The 19,997-nt window shown below is 43.2% G+C and overlaps 1 protein-coding gene across 4 annotated transcripts in view; it reads right to left on the bottom strand.

Annotated features, from left to right (window-relative positions):
- Positions 1 to 588: 588 nt before the first annotated feature.
- ETV6 (ETS variant transcription factor 6) overlaps positions 589 to 19,997 on the bottom strand; it is a 140,094-nt gene continuing 120,685 nt past the window's right edge. For all 4 annotated transcript variants that reach the window (XM_076344616.1, XM_076344624.1, XM_076344632.1 and 1 more), the window contains 3 exons: positions 7,286 to 7,428; positions 4,353 to 4,453; positions 589 to 1,028 (listed from right to left, as the gene is read on the bottom strand). In XM_076344616.1, coding sequence (XP_076200731.1) covers positions 923 to 1,028; positions 4,353 to 4,453; positions 7,286 to 7,428 — 350 coding nt within the window. In that variant the 3' untranslated portion in view covers positions 589 to 922. The remainder of the gene's footprint in view (positions 1,029 to 4,352; positions 4,454 to 7,285; positions 7,429 to 19,997) is intronic.

Here is a 19,997-nt window from a genome sequence, read left to right as displayed (position 1 = left end):
TAGAAAGCTTTGAGCTGAAATTCTGCATTGTGGATATATTGTGGGGGTTACATATATATACATATATATGAGAAACGTTTCTATATATACACATATATATATATGTATTTGTCCTCGCCCCCCCCCCCCCCTCAGCTCCATTCTATCACTTCTTTGCTAGAGGGAGGGAAAATGTCAACATCAAGTCTATTGCAGAGGTTTGTCACATTTATTTTTCTCCTCCCCGGAGCACTTAGGTGATTGGTTTTGGTCCATATTCCAGCAGTTAATAGCCACTTCAGGACTCATTGTGAGCCCAAGCTATGCTGGGATGATACCCCAGCCCACACGTGAAGGGTGACTCCTCTTCATTTGACAGGTATGTGTGGTAAATTCTTTTGGTAGCTTCAACACATTTCCCAGTGGCAGCACATGTAAATTGATCCAAGCAAACTGGAACCTTTGAGCAAATCCCTTCTGTGTTGCTATTGTTTTATGCGGTGTTATGTCATGAGACTTGCACAGAAAATAAGAGCGCTCTATTTCCATAGGAAAGCCTTCCAAAAAAAAAAAAAGCATAATCTGATGTCTTGTCCTATGTGAGATACAGAAAGTCAAACTGCATGTTTATTAGGGAAAAAAAACAACAACCCCTCCCCCCCCAAACTGAAACAAACCAAAAAGAAAGAAAGAACTCAAGGGAGACTTTGTAGGAACAGTGAAGTAGTGCGTAAGTCCAGGCTTTCTCCCCTTTACTTTTCTGCCAGCACCACTTCTGCCTGTTAGTTTGTTTTGTTAAGGTGCTTCAGGTCCTGCGTGGTCTTCAAGCTAAGCGGCGACCCCAAGTACTGCTTCTGTGTTGTTGCTTCCCCTCCCAAACTGTGCCAGCCATCCAGGCAGATGTTTCTCCCATGGACCCACAGAGGCGGTGCACCAGTTCCCTTCAGCACTCATCTTCTTGGTATATTTGTTCATCCAGTTCCTGGGATTCAAGGTGCTCGAGGCGGTCTGTTCGGCCACTCATAATCTCATCTGGGGTCTTCATGAACCTGCAAAACAGAGAAACAAGTGGATTTCCCAGCGGTCTCAGCTTTTACCTTCATCAAAACATTGAGGCCCCTGAGCTCTACAGCTTCCAAAAATCATCTTTGCTGTTTCCTCCCAACGACTTAGTATTTTCCAGCTTCTCCCCAGCCCACTGGTGTCTTCCCTCCTCCATACCTGGAAAGGAAACCAAAAAAATCACAGGCATTTTCCCCTGCTCCTTGAAAGTCCAAACCTGAACCAAACCCCATAGTCTTTTCCAAAGAATGATATTTTCTTCTTCTCCCTCATATTGTTTGCTGTTGTCACGTAAGATGACAGTATGCCATGGGTACACTCATTTATGTGTCTGGTGACAGAAACATTAAAAACCTTTATGGCCAGCCCATTTCAAAGCAAAAGCACTCGCAAGGCGTGGAGAGGCGGAGGGCTACTGGTTTGTGCAGGCTTGTGTGTAGGTGAGTGAAGAGGAATATGAAACACCAAAGGAACAGTGGTGGAAAAAGCCAAGGACCAAGTCAGAACAAGTTCTGGGAAATGGAAAAAGCCCTGAAAGAAAAAGCTTTTGGGCTAAGGAACTGTGAGCAAAGACAGTCTCTTCCTTTGTGATTGCAGCAAGTGTAATTGTAATGAAGCAGTATCCTCTGTAAATGAATGCCACGGCTCCCAGCACTAATGTCTTGATGCAGTAAGTCTGTAGGGGGCTAGAAACAGAAACTGCCTCTGGGGAGGCATGGCAGCAGTAGGAAATGGGAAAGGACATCCACCGGCCTGCAGATCAAGTCTGCAGTCTTGATCTTTGCCAGGATGCTTTTGTGTACTACTGCACAGAGACAGCACGGAAAAGCTCTGCTTTTTCTTTCTGAATTTAATGGTGTAGGAAGAGAGAGTGAGTGGCACAGGAAGGATGAAATCCTAGTTTAAACACAAATCACTTTCCTAACTCATAAGTACTTCTGGAGAAATTAGGATGAAAGATGTTTATGCTGGAAGTGTTACAAAATTTCACAGTCTTTCATTAACGATGTGCTGGCTAACATTCAGCAGTACAAAATGTGTTAATCAGAGGAGCTGATTTTATTTCAGGTTGATGATATGCTCAGTATCCTTGCTCCAGTGAAAACAAAACCAACTGACCTCGTTACTATCACTGACCCAGAAAAATCACTGCTGAAGCTCATGGGCAAGACTTGCCTCCTCTTCTGCCTCTGAGGTTATAAAGCTGAAGGCTTTCCGTCTGAAAAATCTGGAGTCTCTCAGCAAATGCATAGCACAGCCTGGAACTAACCTTTTGCCACCCCTTCTAATTTTGGAAATCATGTGCACATATGCATTTAGGAAAAAAAAAAGGCCCGTGACTCACTGCTGTGTCACTCCGATTTGTATGCTGGAAGAACACTGCTGATCTAAATGGTGTTACGGTGGTGAAAAACTAGCATACAGAAGTGGTAAATCAGTCCCTGGATACACAGTGAAAACGCACCAAAGCCTATGGGCCAGACTGTGCCCTGATTTAAACCCTGTGCTCATCTTATTGATCTTGCGTGAGGATGAAATCAAAACAGAGAGTGATCCCACTGCCCTCCCTACATTCCGTCTGCTCTGTTTCCTAAACCATGTGGGAAATGGGCTGATGTGAACTGTACTGCAGTACTTTGGGTATTCTTTCTGGTCTTTTAAGTCATGTCAAGAAACTCAAAGCATGGGTATTTGTAATAGCATTTGATTAAATTTTAAAAAGCCAACCCAGAACTACAAGCTAATGAAGAAACAGTATCTGTGACCTCTTTTGTTGTAGAAGACACTCAGGCAACCTATTAGAAATCCCTTCTCTGACTCCATTTTACTTAAAGCTCTGTACACATATCTGCAGATGACAACTGCCTGCACGTTACTTATAAAGTCACATTTCCTATTATTTCTGTGCTTACGAGAAATAGCCAAGAAAGGCACATTAATGGCTTGATTTTTTGCAGCTGTTCTTCTTTTTCTCTTCAGATATAAATAGGTCTAAGAAAACAACATCAATAAGTTTTTATTGGGAATTGTGCAAAAAATGCTTTGTTGTTGTTTTTTTCCAGTTTCCGAAGGAAATGAGATTTATATGCTCATGTTTTATGCTCCCTGGTGACCTTTGAATCTGTTGGTCAATTTTGGGCAAGTCTGACAGAGGAACTGAGGTCTCCAAGGGTTTTAAGTTTCTACAGTTTTGAGAAAATAGGCAGCCTGGTTGAGAAGAGATGGACTTCTGTTTTGTTTGTGCCCCCACCAAAGGAGAGGCTCCAAGATAAGCACGTTCACTGTTCAGCATCACAGAATTCCCCCGGGGCAGCGCAGTCTTCACACAAGGCCATAGCAATCCAGGCTGCCTTCATTGGTACTGCTGCTGATGGAGCAACCTTGTTTTAACTTTCCGCAAAATATTAAAATCACACAGTTGATTTTGCCTGTGATTCCTTCTTCCCTTCACTCTCTTTCCCCCATCTAAGTCTTATTCTAAGAGCTGACATAAACAAGACATTCCACAGAAACCTTTTCAGCTGTAGATAGTTTGCGTGCTAATGCAGTTCTGTTAGCTATTTAAGAAAACAAACTCCAAGACTGCCTTCCTATTGATATCATTTCCAAGCACATTACTAGATCCAGACCACTGACATCAAAGCAGTCTTTGGTCTGAGTTCAGTGCTCTGTGGGTCAGACGTACGCACTACGATTCACTGGTCTTGTCTGAAAAGAACTGGAGTGCTCTCACTCTCTGCCAGCCGCACTCAAGTTTGTACAAGTAACTCCCTGCTTTACGCTGTTTCGGGCACTATTTCCTAAATTCTTGGTTGTATCATCCAATCCGATGCGTTAGGTTTTATGAACAGCTCTTGCAGGTCCCTCCTTCCTTGAAGGCAGCACCGCTGAAGACATGGTCATCAGCACTTCTCTTCTGTGATGCTGATGCACTTGAGGAACTGCCTGATCCCTGCTTAGCTTTCACCGGCAGCTGTGTCTGAGAAGTGAATTTGGAGTGGGTTTTCCAGCACCTTGGCTGAGATCATGAATCATTTAGCTAAGGTCTTAAACAATGGCGCAGCCTGCTTGAAGTGAGTGAAAAGACTTCTATTGACTCCACTGACCATTGAAACAGGCCCGTATTTTTGTAAATTGGTGCAGTTGCCTTGAAAGCTGGGAAGCCCTGGTCTAGACAGCTTTTACAAAGATATGCCCATTGTCACCTGTGTCATAGCTGTGGCAATGAAGTATTCCACACACAATTCCATCCTCCATCTTCAAAATCTAATTGTCTGTAGAAAGGAATGGCAACGAAAAGAAAAAATTACCTGAACAAAAGCCTTTGTCCTGGCTCCTTCCGGATAATATTTAGTTTGTAGTAGTGGCGTAGGGCTCTGGACATTTTCTCATAAGTCATATTTGTTCTGTTCTGTTTTTTTCAAAAGAAAAAGGAAAAACGTGGTGAGATGACTCATTAAAACCTTCCTAAGCCCCAAAAGGAGTTGCAGAACTATCACAGCTAGCTAAAGTAACCAAGTCAGTTCAAGAAATTACATGTTCCACTCTTCTGCTGTTTGCAGGCCCATCCTGCCCCTCCAGCCCTCATCACCAAATTTTTATGGGTCTCTTTTCACAGAGGACAATTTAAGCAAGAAAGCCTAACAAAAGTTCCAAGTGAGGTTTGTCTACAGTTTTTTGGATCACAGCTAACAAAAGGCTTCATCAACCACAAGAGGAGACATTAGATGGAGGGAGATGCTCATGCCAAGTGGGATGTGACAGGCCTGTTCTTAATGAAACCATCTTTTGTAAAAGCATAAGAACAGCGGCTAATAGACTGAATCTGTCAGCAGTCCCTCCTAAGAGTGCTGTTCCTCTGGGATTCCCCTCCATTAACTAGTTAATGCTTACAGAGCACTGTGGAGATTGACAGCCTGTTTCTCCTCTTGTTATACAGGTATAAATCAAGAAGCCCATTAGGTTGCACATCTGCTTCTATGACAGAGGATCCCCTTCATTTTGGGAGCTGCTGACCCCAAAGGCCATAGCCAGAGCACTGTAGGGTGACTGAGGTATGGCCCTGCTGAAGCTGAGTGTCATAAGGAAGTGACGGGCACTGTCAGAGCTGTATGTGGGCAGTCCTCATAGTACTGACTTGGGATAGCAGGATCAGTCCCTTAGGCTACATCTACATGAAGAGCATTTTTCTGGTACAAGGAGGAGCACTGGTTACTATGCTGGCAAAGAAACTCCCAGCAGAGAGACAACTATACTGGCAAAGCCATGTTTGCACGAGTATAAACCAGCCGCCTTGCCATGGGCAAAACATGCCGAACTAGTAGAAGCATGCTTTTGCTCTGTGAGCCTCCATGTTAGGAGTTTGGCTTTGCACAGCTCTGTCAGTCCAAGATTAGGCAGAAGTCTGTAGTGTTGACCTGGCTTTATTAAATGAGACTGATCTGCCTAAAATGCCTCCTAAGAGCAGATCTCCTCTGCTTGCCCTGACCGCAACAGCTCTGCTAAGGGAGGCCACATAAGTTGCTCCTGTCCAATTAAACACTAACAATGACAATGTTTTCCTTGCAAAATCTAGATTCCACTCATTGGGAAGCCCCCTGAAATACCATGTGTGCTTTTTCCATTTCTTACATGCTAAAAGGCCACTGCATTTCCCAAGTGGCTAGTGGTCTGAAGTAGCTTCAGTTTTAGACACCCAACATGAGACATGATGGCAAGGCCTGATCATTAACATGGAGGTTGGGTAAGGGCAGAACTCTCCATTCTCAGTGTTGCAGCCCAAGACCTCTAAGACAGATGTTCTTGTAAGCAATGAGTCACATGAGAAAATCTTGACCTTATCAAGATTATAGGCTATGTATACTCAAATACAGAATCACAGAATAGTTGAGGTTGGAAAAGGCACCTCTGGAGATCACCTAGTCCAGTCCCTCTGCTCAAAGCAGGGTCAACCAGAGACAGTTGCTCAGGACTGTGTCCGGTTGGGTTTTGAACATCTCCAAGAATGGAGACTCCACAGTTTCCTCTGGGCAGCCTGCTCCAGTGTCTGACCACCTTCCTAGTACAATAGTCCCACACCTGGGGTCTCATGAAATGTAACAAGGGGAAATGTAAAGTCTCACACCTCCCCAGGCCATTCCTGCCCAGGTGGAGGACTTTACATTGCCACTTGTTAAGTTTCATGAAATTCCTGTTAGCCCATTTTTCCACCATGTCCAGGTCCCTCTGAATGGCAGCACAACCCTCTGGCCCATCAGCCACTCCTCCCAGTTTTGTATTGTCTGAAAACTTGCTTAGGGTGCACTCTGTCCCATCATCCAGGTCATTAATGAACATGTTAAACGGTATTGGCTCCAGAATCAATCCCCAGGGTAACATCACTAGCGACTGGATTCTGTGCCGTTGACCACAACCTTTTCAGCCCAGCAGTTCAGCCCGTTTTCAATCTACCTCACTGTATTCTTGTCTAGGTCATACTTCATTAGTTTGTCTATGAGAATATTATGGGAGACAGTCTCAAAAGCCTTTCTAAAGTCAAGATAAGCTACATCCACTGTTCTCTCTGCATCCACCAAGCTAATCATTTCATCGTAGACAGGTATCAGGGTGGTCAAGCATGATTTCCCTTTTGTAAATCCATGCTGACTACTCATATACTCATATGAATATACTCATATGCATATACTCATATAGATATATCTGTACATACTCAGCCCCAAACTGCAAAGATCAGTAACTGCTTTCCAGAGAACAAAGTAGAATTACCCTCTTAAAAGGAAATACATAATCCTGCAGCATTTGGTGTCTGTCACAGGACAGTGTGTGAAATCTGAACGTTGGTGCAGACAGGAACTCAGACAGAAAGCTCCTGCCGAGATGTAGTATACAGCTCCTTCTAGACCACATCTAACCAGAACATCCTTAGCATCAGGTTTCAGGGAGAAATGAGATGCCTTGAGAGAGAAGGACCGTTAATTCTTGCACTCCTCATAATTTTATAATTAAATGCATTTATAACTAAATGCCTTTAAACCAAACCAACAGGTTCTCTATATGAAGGATAGGTTTTAATGCTTGAGGCTGGATGCTTTATATTTCTAATGTGCATAGAATGAAAGATTACAACTTTCCAGCAGTAGTTTATATGCACATGCTTTCTTCCTTTTCCCCCTGTTTATAAGTGAATCCTGTGATGTTACAAGAGGTGAAGTGCCGCAGGAGGAAAATTGCATTGCTTCCTTACCTTGTGGTTTCCCCACAGCCGGGCCAGCCCGTTGGGATCCACTATCCGAAATATTTTGGATTCCTTATCTTCCCATCGGATGAAATTTTCGTACCGGCTGTCAGAAAGCAGCTGATAAACATAATCCCAAAGCAACCTACAGTCTGTGAAGAGAGGAGCAAGAAAATATTGACTTTTTTTCCTTAGGATTAATTCTGGAAACTTTTGGGTGGATGTGTAGTGAAAGGACAGTTGGGATCAGGGCTGAAACAGCTGCTGCAATCTGAAATGCAAATGGCTTGGCTGGTATCAACTGATGTTTGCAAAATGTACTGGAATATACAGCCTCTTCTGATGCGTCCTAGTCCTTCTGACACTGAGCACCTTTATCACATTAAAAGCTGCATGACATGACCTGCTGATCTTAGTTGTGTGTTTATTGTACTGATGCACATAAACTACCACTGTTGGCCCTGATACTGTTGCTGGCTGTTTCAGTGGGGAAATCAAGAATCCTGCAACCTGCTCTCCGTGCTTGAGGTTGCCTCTTTCTGGGCTAACATGAAGGGTCTAAAGCATGGGCAATATTACAGCTTTCCTTTGTATACTCCATGTGATATAAAATTGACACCTTCTACCATTTTTTAATTTGCTTTTTGTTTTATTTTTTAAGGTTCCTGAAAAAAAACCCAAGTATTATAATTACTTGAGTGCTATTGAGAGGTTAAATACTTTCTATTTGGATAATTGAATTCAAATTTCCTCTTGGCAAACACTCCTTAGGTCGCTAATTAAAGGTCTAACAGATACTTAGGTTTTAGTTTAGTGTTTTTCAGTTTCATGGCAGTCTCTTGAGACTGGGGAAGCCAAGAGCTAAGCTGCTCCTACTTCCTGCTTGCAATGTGTGTGTGTGCAGCACAGCGTAATAACTGGCAACTATGAAATATGGAAAGACAATTGCACAGAGCTGGGGGTTCTGCTGCTGTCAGAAACAACAGGGTTTTTATAGCTCAACTGTCCAGATCCCTCAGATGGCCGTATAGATGCATTTTACTTTGAACGCAAAACCAACCTCTGAGAGATGGCTTGCTACAGTGGTTAAAGGGCAGGCAACCAAAGGCATCTAGCTTCCAGGTGCTAAAATGGATTCTTGTCAGCCTGTCTTTCTATTCCTGTCTGGGGTTGGTACGTGTTACGTGGGGATGATGACATGTTCAGTATGAGAATATAAAATGCTTTTTGAAAAGGGATATGAATAACATATTTAATGAGCACATCTGAAATTGTTAGAGATATTAACATTATTGATGGTATTTCCCATTTTCAAACTGTAAAGAGTATCTCTGAAACCTGTACTGTCTCTAAAACCAGAGCTTAGTTTGCCGGTGCCCTTACTATAGACTCTCCCTACCAGTCCTACAAAGAACAAAGCAGTGCGTTTTGAAGAGATGACATCTGGCAAAAATTGCAGGTTTCTGTTCTAGCTGAAACCTACCCCGATGGTCACCTCATCCGTGACATCTACAAGAGGAGGAATGTGACAGGAAAGAGCCAGTCACATTTTTTGGTTGGAAAAAACTTTTCATTAACATTTTTCACAGAAAAATGTCCATTCCCATTTGAAATTTTTCTGGGTTTTAATTTAAAAAATGAAACCAATTTCAGTTTTTTTCATTCATGGATGCGACTGTTGTTCAGTGATAGCTTCCTCCCCCTCACCCAGAATAAGGTACCCGCAACTGGGACCAGGACAGAAAATAATTCTCCTCCACGTGCATTTGCCAATGAACAGCCTGGACAGGTCCCTTCTTGGCACATGGATGCAGAGAAGCCTTCCTTTCCCTGTCCCCCCACCCCAAGTCACATACGTAGCTCAGCCGCCTACCCCACAGCTGTGGATACCAAGCAGGTAGCTGGCTGCAATTAAACGCTGCAATGCCAAACACTGCTGCAGCTAAGCCCTTGTGCGGCTCTGGGCACAAGTGACTTCCCCTGGACTACGCGGGAGGTCTGTAGAAGAGCATGAAATTGAAAGTCCCAGACTAACACTGTAATTTCTGTCATCTTTCCTCTCACAAATTCACAAAACCAGTTCTTCGATCATCTTTCCATCAATAATTTTTCACACACACACACACACACACACACACACACACACTTAGTGTCTTAGACACGCACATATTAGAAAAAACCTTTTCTAGACTTCATTTATAAGGAACAAGGGAAGAGAGATTATATTGCTCTACTGGTTTGTGCCTTTTAATAATGTGGGAGGTGCTCAGGTAATAGCGTAGTAAGGGCCATGTAAGTGGTTCCTTGACACACATGCAATTCATTCTCGAACTCTTTCAATAAAAGACTGTATAGAAAATGATTTTTTAGTGCAAGAATCTTAATTAAAAAAAAAAAAAACCAAAAAAACTTTAACTGTCTTTTTTTTATTTTCCTTTTCCTTCAATTCCTCTAGGTCTGACTCCCCAGGGCATATTTTACCAGTTGATCAGAGTTGGTAATACTGCTGCATTCCAAAAACTAACATTTTTTTTTCATCATCCTATGTAATCTGTGATAACTTTAAGAACAAAACCTGCATAGTGTATGTCAACAATTCATGCTGAATTCACTGTTTTAGAGCAGCTTTTCCTAAAGATCTCCATGCTTTCTTTCTATCCAGTCCTTCATTAAAATCACTCTAAAGGTGATGTGATTCCCTAGGTCAGCAGTGAATCATTCACCATGACCATCAGTGGGCAGTACTGGGCTAAACACCTGTGGTGGGCTCAGGCTGGCCCCACCTCATCTGCAAGAGAGGTCTGTCTTGGTGGGAGCAGTTTCAAATTGGAAAACATTCAATTAGCTGATATTTGTCAAGGAAAAAAGAGACACTTTTTGGCCAAGGCAGGAATTTATTAGAAACCCAAGGGAAGAGAGGAAGGATGAGTGTGTTTGTTGTTGAACCAGAGCTTTTGGACTGTGCTGGAAGTTTGCTGAGGTGATTGGCTGGTGTACGGCCCCACTGGGAGAGCGCTGCGGGAATTCGCCGTCCCAATGTCAGTCATTTGGTTTTGCTTGTGCCACTACTGCTAGTCCTGGAAGGAGTGGCCCTCCTTGGGGTCAGCTGGAGGGATGGCGCTCCCGCAGAGGCAAGGCGATGTCAGGTTCTGTCATATTCTTGAACGTGCAGCCCGGTGCAGACACCCTCCAATTATAGCAACTTACAGCTAATATTTACAGTTCTGCAGAGATATGATTTACCCTAAACTTTACTTTCACCTCATTATTTGCAACATGTGATGTTATTTTTAATCAGTAGTATACTGCTGTAACTACGCTCTAGAAAATTTCCAAGTATATAAATACAACTCTTACTGATGGGGATGGCAGACCCCTAATATCTTCTCTACAGTGGTCCCTGGAATAGTTTCAAGGAGCTGATGGCTCCTTGGCAGCTGACTGGAATTGCGCATGCAATGTGCATCGCACTGTGCCAGGGCTGCACATTCACCTCAGTGCAGCTAGCAAGTAAATTCTAGTCGAACCTAATGGGTTTGGTTATTTTCCATTGGCTATCATTACTTCCCCCACACACAAGGGTACCCCCCTCCTTCACAAAAACAAGAAAGCACAAAAAAATTCAGCCCAAGATGCCTGAGTGGCAAATTATTGGACTAACAACAGAGCTTCAGACTCTGAGAAGAGGTAGGATTCAAGTGCAGATTTGTTTTTTGTTGTTCACTTAATTTTTAGAATGGATTCAGGCTAAGCTTGAATATAAATATTCCTCAAATGAGAAGAACTCAGATCTGCATCTTGAGATCTTCACAAGAAAAGTCCCAAGTGATCAAGGGCCCCATCCCATACTCTAAACTGACTGAGCTGCTCAGACTTGCAGAGGTATTTAGTAGGCTGGTGGAATTTGCAAAAAAACCCAACCACCCAAGTATTTTAGACCACTAAATCTCTGTTTGTTTCAACAAGAAAACTGAAAATCCTTGAAAATTCTGCTTGGCTCCTACAGCCACTTAAAAACTCATCTTCAAAAGCTACACTTGTCTATTAGCAAATTTAGGTATATGGCTGAGTTGCAATAATTCAATGAGCTGGCATGCATCAGTGCAACTGTGGCAACTGTGTCTCAGGCCACTGCAAATAGGAAATAAAAAGCATTAGCTTTAAACACCACTAGAAAAGATTTAGGCTTACTGCACCTCCTCACCTCTGCTGAGAGCTATGAGCGTGCACACTGTTAGGTATCACGGACCAGCTGATGATTGGCAGCACAATTTAGTTAAATGTATAAGCTCTGTGTGCAGATTACCTCAATCAGTTTGCCTTCTTTCAAGTTTCACATGGGAGACCTTTAGGAATTTGAGCATAGGCACTCAGGGTTTTTTTGTTTTTAACCACAAATGATTTACACCCTGGGTATCTTTCTCCACAGATTGCACGGTAAAAAAATATGAGGTTCTGGAGGGGTCTCTCTGACTGACAGAGGAGCAGCAACTAAATAATCTACCATTATTAGGCCAGTAGAGACCATCTTTAATAGGACAATAGAGACTACAGGTCAAAGACTACCTGATAACTCTTAGCGAGTGTAATGAATTTGGAATATAGTAGAGCCCATCTAGAGTAAATAGCAGCCTGTGAAACTGGTGAAAACCCAAGAAGAGGCAATGCTAGAAAATGCTATTAAAAGGAGCTTCTCCACTGGGAAAAGAGACACCTCCACAGAAGTGTGGTAAAGACAATACAGAAAGTAGCATCCTCCAGGAAGGTCAAACCTGTTACATGTATTTTCAGGAAGGATGGAGAAACTGAGAGAGGGACTCGGTTGTGGGATGGGGAGGGACTGGTGGATGGTTGTTTTGTAAGTGTAAATCACTTGTCTGAGGCCAGTCTGGATGGTGTGAATGACTCCATGAAGACTAAATCACTTCCTTGGCTGTCAGAAGGCCTTCAAAGGAGCAGTCATATGGGGGGGACTCTCCACAGGGTGTGTGTTGGCTAGTGAGCGATGGCAAGAAAGCACATGGATGTTGCTGAGGCCCAGCAACTTTAAAAGTGTGGGAGATTGAATAGGGGAGTTGAGTCAGGGCTGGTACCTTAATTGTTTGGGCATGCTGCAATTTCCTGCCTTTTGGCTAAAATAAGCTTACTTAGAAAGTAACTATGTCTCTGTAGCACAAGGAAACATCATTTTCCCCTAACACACACATGTACTTTTTTTTTAAAGAGAACTCAGATGGTTGAACTTTGTACAATCTGAAGGTAAAGGGATTTAGTTGTGGAGAGAGCTGGGACTGAGAGGCTTTAAGGCGATGTGGTATCAAACAACCTAGCCAAAGTGGGAAGGTGGTGAACGGGTCCAGCAATGTGGTAGGGCTCCTGAAAGCAGGCATTTCCATGTCCCACCATTTTCTCAGCTGTACTGCTGGGCAAGACTGAACTACGTAATTAGCCGGGAATTAGGGCAAACTGTACTTTCAAATGGAGAGGCATGGCTACAACCTTCTTCCTGCAGTTAATGCTTCTAGAGGGATTTTTATAGTTATGCACAAGGTAGTGATAAGGTGTAGAGTACTTAGCTGGCTCTCAAAATGTCCCCCATAAGCACTGCCCTACGTGTGCAAGAGGCAGCAGTTTCACGCCCTGCTAATAACAGCCATGTATTGTACAGTCCCGAGGTCGGCAGAGCTAGAGTAAAGCCTTGGAGGCTGCCTGCCCACTCAGTCTCGCGGCTTGGCTGCTTGGCTGCCAGGGTTGACACTAGGCACAAGAAAAATAAGCAGCTGCACAGCCCTGGAGAGGGTCGGGAGAGGAGACAGAGCACTTGGGGTTTGAGGAGTAGGAAGAAATCTCTCCCATAAACAGCAATTGCTGGCTTTAAACCCCACTGATAGCAGCAAGCTTGCCTCCTCGCTCTAGTTTTAACTCCTCCTTTCACATGGCAAAAGTGCCCAAACCTCAGCCACTCCTCCTTGGCATGGTAAAACTCAATTTCTCTTCTCTGGCTGAAAAGCTCTGTTTACTGCCCACACTTACAGCACTGCTTCGGTAATGTTACAAAAAAGGGGAGACTGTAATATCATCATTAAGAATCCCCTGTGACCGTCAAATAGACACTGTGTGAGTGGAAGCATGTATTATAGAGTCTTCATTTCAAATATCCTTTAAGTCTATAGACACAGCCTTCTGAATATACACCGGCATATAAATACTTCCTAATGGCTATATGATAGCAAGACATATATCCCTTAGCATTGAAATACCATCTCAGAATGATCTATAAATTAAACATTATGGACCTTAGGTTCCTAGTATCTTGACACTTGTCCAGCCATTATGAATGACTTCTCTAGTATCATTTGGCCAAGGTAGACACAAGTCCTGATGTTGCAGTAGTGAGAGGTCTTACATCTGTGCTCCCTTAGACTAAATAATGCTGCTAACAGTATAGGCATACATATGCTAAAGACCTATTTTGTTCAGAATATAACATTCCCCTGCACTGCAATATTTCCTAAAACACACACTGCATCTGAGACCCCTTTAGTTTAAGCGAGGCCCATGGCGCAGAAGCAGAGCTAGCCCTCTTCATGTATCAACTACCAAAATCCTCTCTTAACCACAGAAATGTTTTGCGAGACCCACCCACATCTTGCACTGAAGATCATTATATAAAATGCATTTGGTCTGGCTGATGACTGACTTGGAAACTAACATGGCTTCACAGAGGAAGAGATCATGCCAAAATAACGTTGTCATACTCCCTCTGACATCAGCTGAGGCCTTACCCCTTGCTGAGTAGGTTAGCCTAAAATTTCTCTAGCATGATATCATTTGACTTAAATGGTTCTGTGATTTCTACCAGCTGAAGAGTTCTCCCAAGTTCAGGCCCCTTTATTTTACAAGGTGATTTGTGCTTCAGCTGCATTTGTTCACAGTGAAGCAAACAGCAGCTGTTCACAACTGAGACTAATGAACAGAACTTTTCTAGAAGTTCTCTGGTACTCTGGTTTCCGAAAGCACACCTGAAGTCTGGTTAGGATAGCTAATGTGGTGATGCTTACAATATCAAAATGATGAACTGGTAAAATTCAGCTGGCCATAGCTGCTGCGAGAAGAAGGTTCTGATCTCCCTTCCGTTTTATCCTCCCTTCCTCCTGCTGCTTACCTTGTGCTGGCTCTGTTGTTAGATCTCTCCGTGAGCTGACTTAAATCACACAAGAAAACAAACCCTGCAGAAAACACCAGCTGGCTTTCTGCTATTTGAGAGCTGAACCTGCCTGCAGGAAGATCTACTGAATGCTAAAGCCAGCACAAAGAAGGTGGCAAGACTACGCTGGTGGAGCAGACGAGGATGGGGAGGAAAGAGGGAGAGGCCCAGAAGGCCCCGTGGACCTTCAGCCTACTGTCTGTGATCATCCTCCTCGCCTGAGGTCAGTAAGTCTCTCAGAAGACAACACTACTTTGGGGCACCTGGAGTTGTTTAAACTGTAGCCAGAACCAAGAAATCACAAAGGTTAATGGCTGTTCACTTGTACGGAAAATAAAAAAGATTGGGAGAGAACTCCTACATCCTGACTTGGTTTAGGCTTGCCATGGAGATGAACTCTAATTGCATTTTAACCACATCCTATACTGTGCAACAGGCAGAGCTTTCTGGACAAGCCAAATGGACCTTCGGGCTAACTGGTACATGAAGCTCATCAGGCTGGCTGATACTGTTATTTGTTTCAGGAGTATGGTGAGAACTACTTGGCTAACTTGCTCTCATCACACAAATGGAGAGGGAGGAAAAATAAAGCTGGTGCAAAGGAGAGGGAAGACATATGGCTGGACCTTATCAAATCAGCTCCTGTATTCTTGCTGAAAGCCTTTTCTGTGGCAAAAAAATACATTGGGAAAACAACAGACAGCACACTGAGGAAAAAAAAATGCTACAGTAGGATTACTGCTGTGTTGAGACACAATCCAGCCTCAATATCTATCTAATTCCATGACATACTTATTTTAGCAGACAAAACTACAAGAAAAAAGTAACCAAGTCTCATGATTAAAGGGTTAAATGGCTCTGAGGATGGGGGGAGCATTGATCCTGAGATGGAGCTGTCCTGCTCATCCCTATATGGTAATCCGTGTCCAGGTTATTGAGGGAAAGAGTTTTCTTTCCGTGAATGTTGGCTGCTGTTGGGAGCAGGATGGTAAACTGGTACAGTAAAGCCAATGTTTCTATGTGGAGAAACCTCTTGACAGACAACTGTTTGTTCAGCTCAGTAAATTCAAGCTGGGGCTGAGGAAAGAGATTGCCAGATCGCACAATACAACAGTTGTATGTTGCTCCTGTCTTGTACCCAAATGTCAAGTGGGAGATCAGGCAGAAGAAGAGCAGAAACCTGAGACTGTGATGCTGCAAACAGTTGTGCTGTGAGGTTGTAAAAGTAACACAGAAAGACGAGGCCAAGCTCTGTCTTTGGCAATAAAAACGTGTAAGGGGAAGGAGGATCCAAAAAGTTCATATCCCTCATATGGTTGTAGAAAAGAGCACACAAATCACAAAGAGTATGTAATGGATGGCCCAGAGACAGTTTGATAGATGAAGACTTTGCAAGCTAAAGTCTGTTGTATTAAAAAATGTCTTTTTTTTTTTTTTTTCCTGTCCTGTTCTCCTGCTCCATCTCCCCATCCCCACCAAAAAGACAGGTATTTCCAGTATTAGCTTCAAATGTTGTTCTTTTCCTGCTCCACCACAATGGTAGAAAGCACTCTTCCATTTATCTTGCTAAAGAAACCTGCCTCTGATCCTCCTGTGACTTTTCCTCACTGTTATTGCTCATGTAGGGCAATGACTAAGAAAAGGGAAACAATTTCAACCTCTGCCTGTTCACATGCACATCCTACAAACACCTCACAACCACTTTGACATCAGAAAACTGGCCAAACACTTTAATGATGGGAATTTAAGAATTAAGGATGAAGCTTTATCTTCCAAATTGTACTTTAGAGAAGTGGGCAAAAGCAGGAGTGACTTAACTACAGCAAAGGCATTCCCAACAAGAGTAATAGTTTTTGACCTTACAATGTGAGAATCTCCAGTAGCTTCTGTCACAAGCTCAGTTCACCCTCGGGTTTAGACTGAAAGTCATTGTCTGTAGGAGACTACTGCCCAAGAACCTCACTTCTGTGCTCCATCAGAAAGCCCAGAGCACTCTGAGAGGTGTGAGCGTGGCTGGAGGACACGGCTGCTGGTGTGTTCCCAGGAAGCCCCTCCTGAAGGGACTTCATAAACTGTGAACTTGTGACTTCTGATAGGCCCCTTGCAGAAAACTGAAATGCAATCTCCCCTTCTTGGGGTTAAATCTCCACATTTAGACAAACTCTAACTCCCCTCCTTCACTTCACTCAACAGAGATGGAAAACAGTAGTCTTATCAGCTTAAAGGTGTGCATTTGAATTAACATAAACTTATGCTAACTTTTGTATGCCACTTCTAACTGATTAGTATTAAAACCAGACTTAAATAGGCCTGTCTCTGCAGAGAATGTAGTGTCAACGCTGTCAACACTACAGTGTATTTTCCTGGTTTAACTAAGAGGGTTCAAAGTGATGCAAGTTTGCTTTGTAGAAGAAAATCTGAATTACCGACACAACTCTAGCCTGAAGAAAGTGTGCAATATACAGGGAAAACAAGGGACATGTTTTCATTAAAAGGCAAGTTTCTTAAAAAAGTGTTTAACATCCTGCTGACCCCAATGGAGGCTGAGGGTACTCTGAACCCACTTACTACATCTGTCTAGCCATGGCATGTAGATGCTGCAGTACAGGAATGAGAAGGATGAAATCTAAATGACTGAGTTTTCCTATGGCTTGGTCAGTCCTGGCTTCTGAGTGGATCAGAACAAGCCCTGACTGCAATTTCTGCTCCTGTAACTGTGCAGTAAGAACGGAGGTGGCTGTAAAGCAAGACACTTCACAGAAAATCAGCAACCACCTATCCAAGCTATTGCCATTCAGCTATTGCTTGAGTGTCATTAGTTAAATTGGCAGGGAAGGCGCACTTTCATGCTGAAATTAATTGTTAATGCCATGTTAAGATGACTCTCAAGGTTATAATGAAAACTTCTCCTATGAATATGAACTCTATGAGCTTGACTCTCATCCATACTTCAGTCTCTTTATAGTAGTCTGGCTTTCCACAAGGGGCTCGAAATAAATGTGGCATATACTGCAAATGTAAAAGTGTACATGACTGCAAGGGCAAGTGATTAAACAAGGCCAGTGACATTATCATTGTCATATCCAAATGGGAGCGACAGGCCATGCCTACACCAAGATTCCCAGGTTCTTTCAAGGCTCCAACCTGCCTGTGTGGGCTGCTGTCCTATGGGAAGGAGGGTCAGCTGCCCAGAAAGTGGGCACTGAACCCCCACCGCTTACAACTTTACATGCAAAATGTTGAACCACTGCTCTGATTTTCTGTAGTTTGCCAGGCTGTAACTTGTAACTGTTCAGCTGATGAGACTGGAGGTGGGTCTTGTCACAGCTACCCCCAGACAGTGTCTGTGCTTCACAAAAGCCCACCAGTCAGTACCATGCTGTCAAACCCTGCTGGGACCATGCCTCATGACAGTGGTGAAGATAGCCTTGGCAGTCTCAGGCACATATACAGGTAGGCTCCTATGGTATTAGCAATGATAGGTGCGGTCTTAAAAAAATAGAATACCTCTAAGGAAGCATACGACACAAGCTAAGTCTCTACAGCTTGGTCTGTCAGCACTCATCCTCTGCAAAGGAGGATACAGCAATCATTTTTAGTTTAGATAAGAATTCACCACAGTGAAGCTCGTGATGCAACTTTGGAAGGGGGGATAGTAAGGAATCAAACAGCGATGCGCTTCACTGGATGGATAGTAAGCTTGAGGGCTGGTGCATACAGGGAACCTGACTGGCATAGGCTCTTCCCAATATCAAGTGCCACGGCAGGTCTGTGTGGACGTGCCTGTCCACATAAGTGAATTTCTTGTAGAAGAAGGTTTCTACTTACAAAGCAGTATTGTCATTCTGGAATAAAGTCACTTAGCAACCACCAAATGACTATATGAGGGAATCAGGTTCAAGCCTTTACTACTAACACCGATTGTGCTCACTGCCTTACACATGTAGACAATTCATAACCAAAAAAAAAAAACCCAACAAAAAACCCAGACTGATTTGCGTTCAAGAATCCGAGTTACTGTCCCAGTAGTAGATGGGCACAGTTGGGCAGGTTCTACTTTTGCTTAGAGGATGTGACTGCAACATCAGCACAGAAGCGGCTGTATCACAGAAACGTTACGACTAGCTTTAAATGCTGCAACAGGCAAAAGCAGCAGCAAATAGCTCGGTGTAAGTTACATACCCAGCCTCTCGAGTTTATGGCTAGCTCGGGTTGCTGTCATGATGAGACGTCTAGTGAAGAAAAAAACCAGGGAAAAACCAGACTGACCAGTAGTGCAGGGTATTGGTTATTCCAATTTTAAATTGGATAATACATTTTTTCAACAAATTTGAACCTGTAAATGTGAGGCATTATAGCGTAACAAAAGGTGTTACTAGTCACTAGAATCTGGAAGTAAATTTAACCTACAATGTCGAGTGGGGGACTGGTCAGATGGTGTCTACTGATACACTGTACTGCATGACTTTATTTTCTATACAGTATAGCTCTCTCTTTCCAACACCTCTCACCAACAACTCTTGAAAACACCTTTCACCTTTGCATGCCCTTCCTTTCTTTATATTTACCTTGTCTGTTTGGACAGTAAACTCTTTGGGGCAGGGACTGTAGCACAATAGAGCCTATAGATACTACTGTAGTGCAAACACTAAAAATTAAATGGAACAGGAAGCTGCATCCCTTCTGTGAGGGCTAACGGTATCAGCTGCTGCAAAAGTTTTAACTCCTAAGTTGTGCTTAATTGTTGGTTTACTGTACAGGCATAACTGTTCTTTGCCTCCTTTCCTACCCTCCCTCCCTCCCACCCAGCATATGCCATTACATAGTAACTGTGCTTGTACAGCTAATTTGTACAGAAAGGAAAATAAACTAATGTGGTGTAACTGCATTCGCACAAAGGATTTTGCTTCTGTATCAGTTAAAAAAAAAAAGATCATCCTACAACTTGACACAGTCATAAATGTCACATTGACACATCTGGAGCAAATGCGGGCACTGGGGCTCTGGTCCTAGTAGATAAGTTAAGACACTGATGACCAAGGTGCCGTGTTTTGAAGTGTGGTGACTTGCGATGTTTAAGCTCTAAATGTCTAGTGTTACGAATCTAATAGCTCGATCAGCTGAGATGGTTTTTCTTACCCTCCTTTAAAAAAAGCCTTCCAGCTCAACTCCAAAGTAAAAATACACGTATCAGTTGATTAGCAGTTTTTTTAAGCACTATGTTTGTGAAAGATTCACTCAACTAACTCCTCCTGTCTTTCCCCCTCCCACGCAAGTTTATGAGAAGTGATTAAGTTTTTCAAACAAAGGGGGAGGAGAATCCCTGATCCTGTTCCCCCTCCAACCTCTCTCCCCACACAAAACAACCAAACTACTATCCTTACAGAGCTTTGGGGTGGAAGACCTCCCCATGCTCAGAGCTAGCACATAGCCTACGCCCATCATAAGTGCTGTTTTGTAGATTTTAGTAGAATGTGAGTCATTCATAGCTGACGCGCTCTTAACAGGGGACTG

This window comes from Aptenodytes patagonicus, chromosome 1 (assembly GCF_965638725.1).
Source record: "Aptenodytes patagonicus chromosome 1, bAptPat1.pri.cur, whole genome shotgun sequence".
Classification (NCBI taxonomy): domain Eukaryota; kingdom Metazoa; phylum Chordata; class Aves; order Sphenisciformes; family Spheniscidae; genus Aptenodytes; species Aptenodytes patagonicus.
The sequence above is the reverse complement of the archived record's forward strand: the minus strand, read 5'-3'. Positions and strand labels throughout refer to the sequence as shown.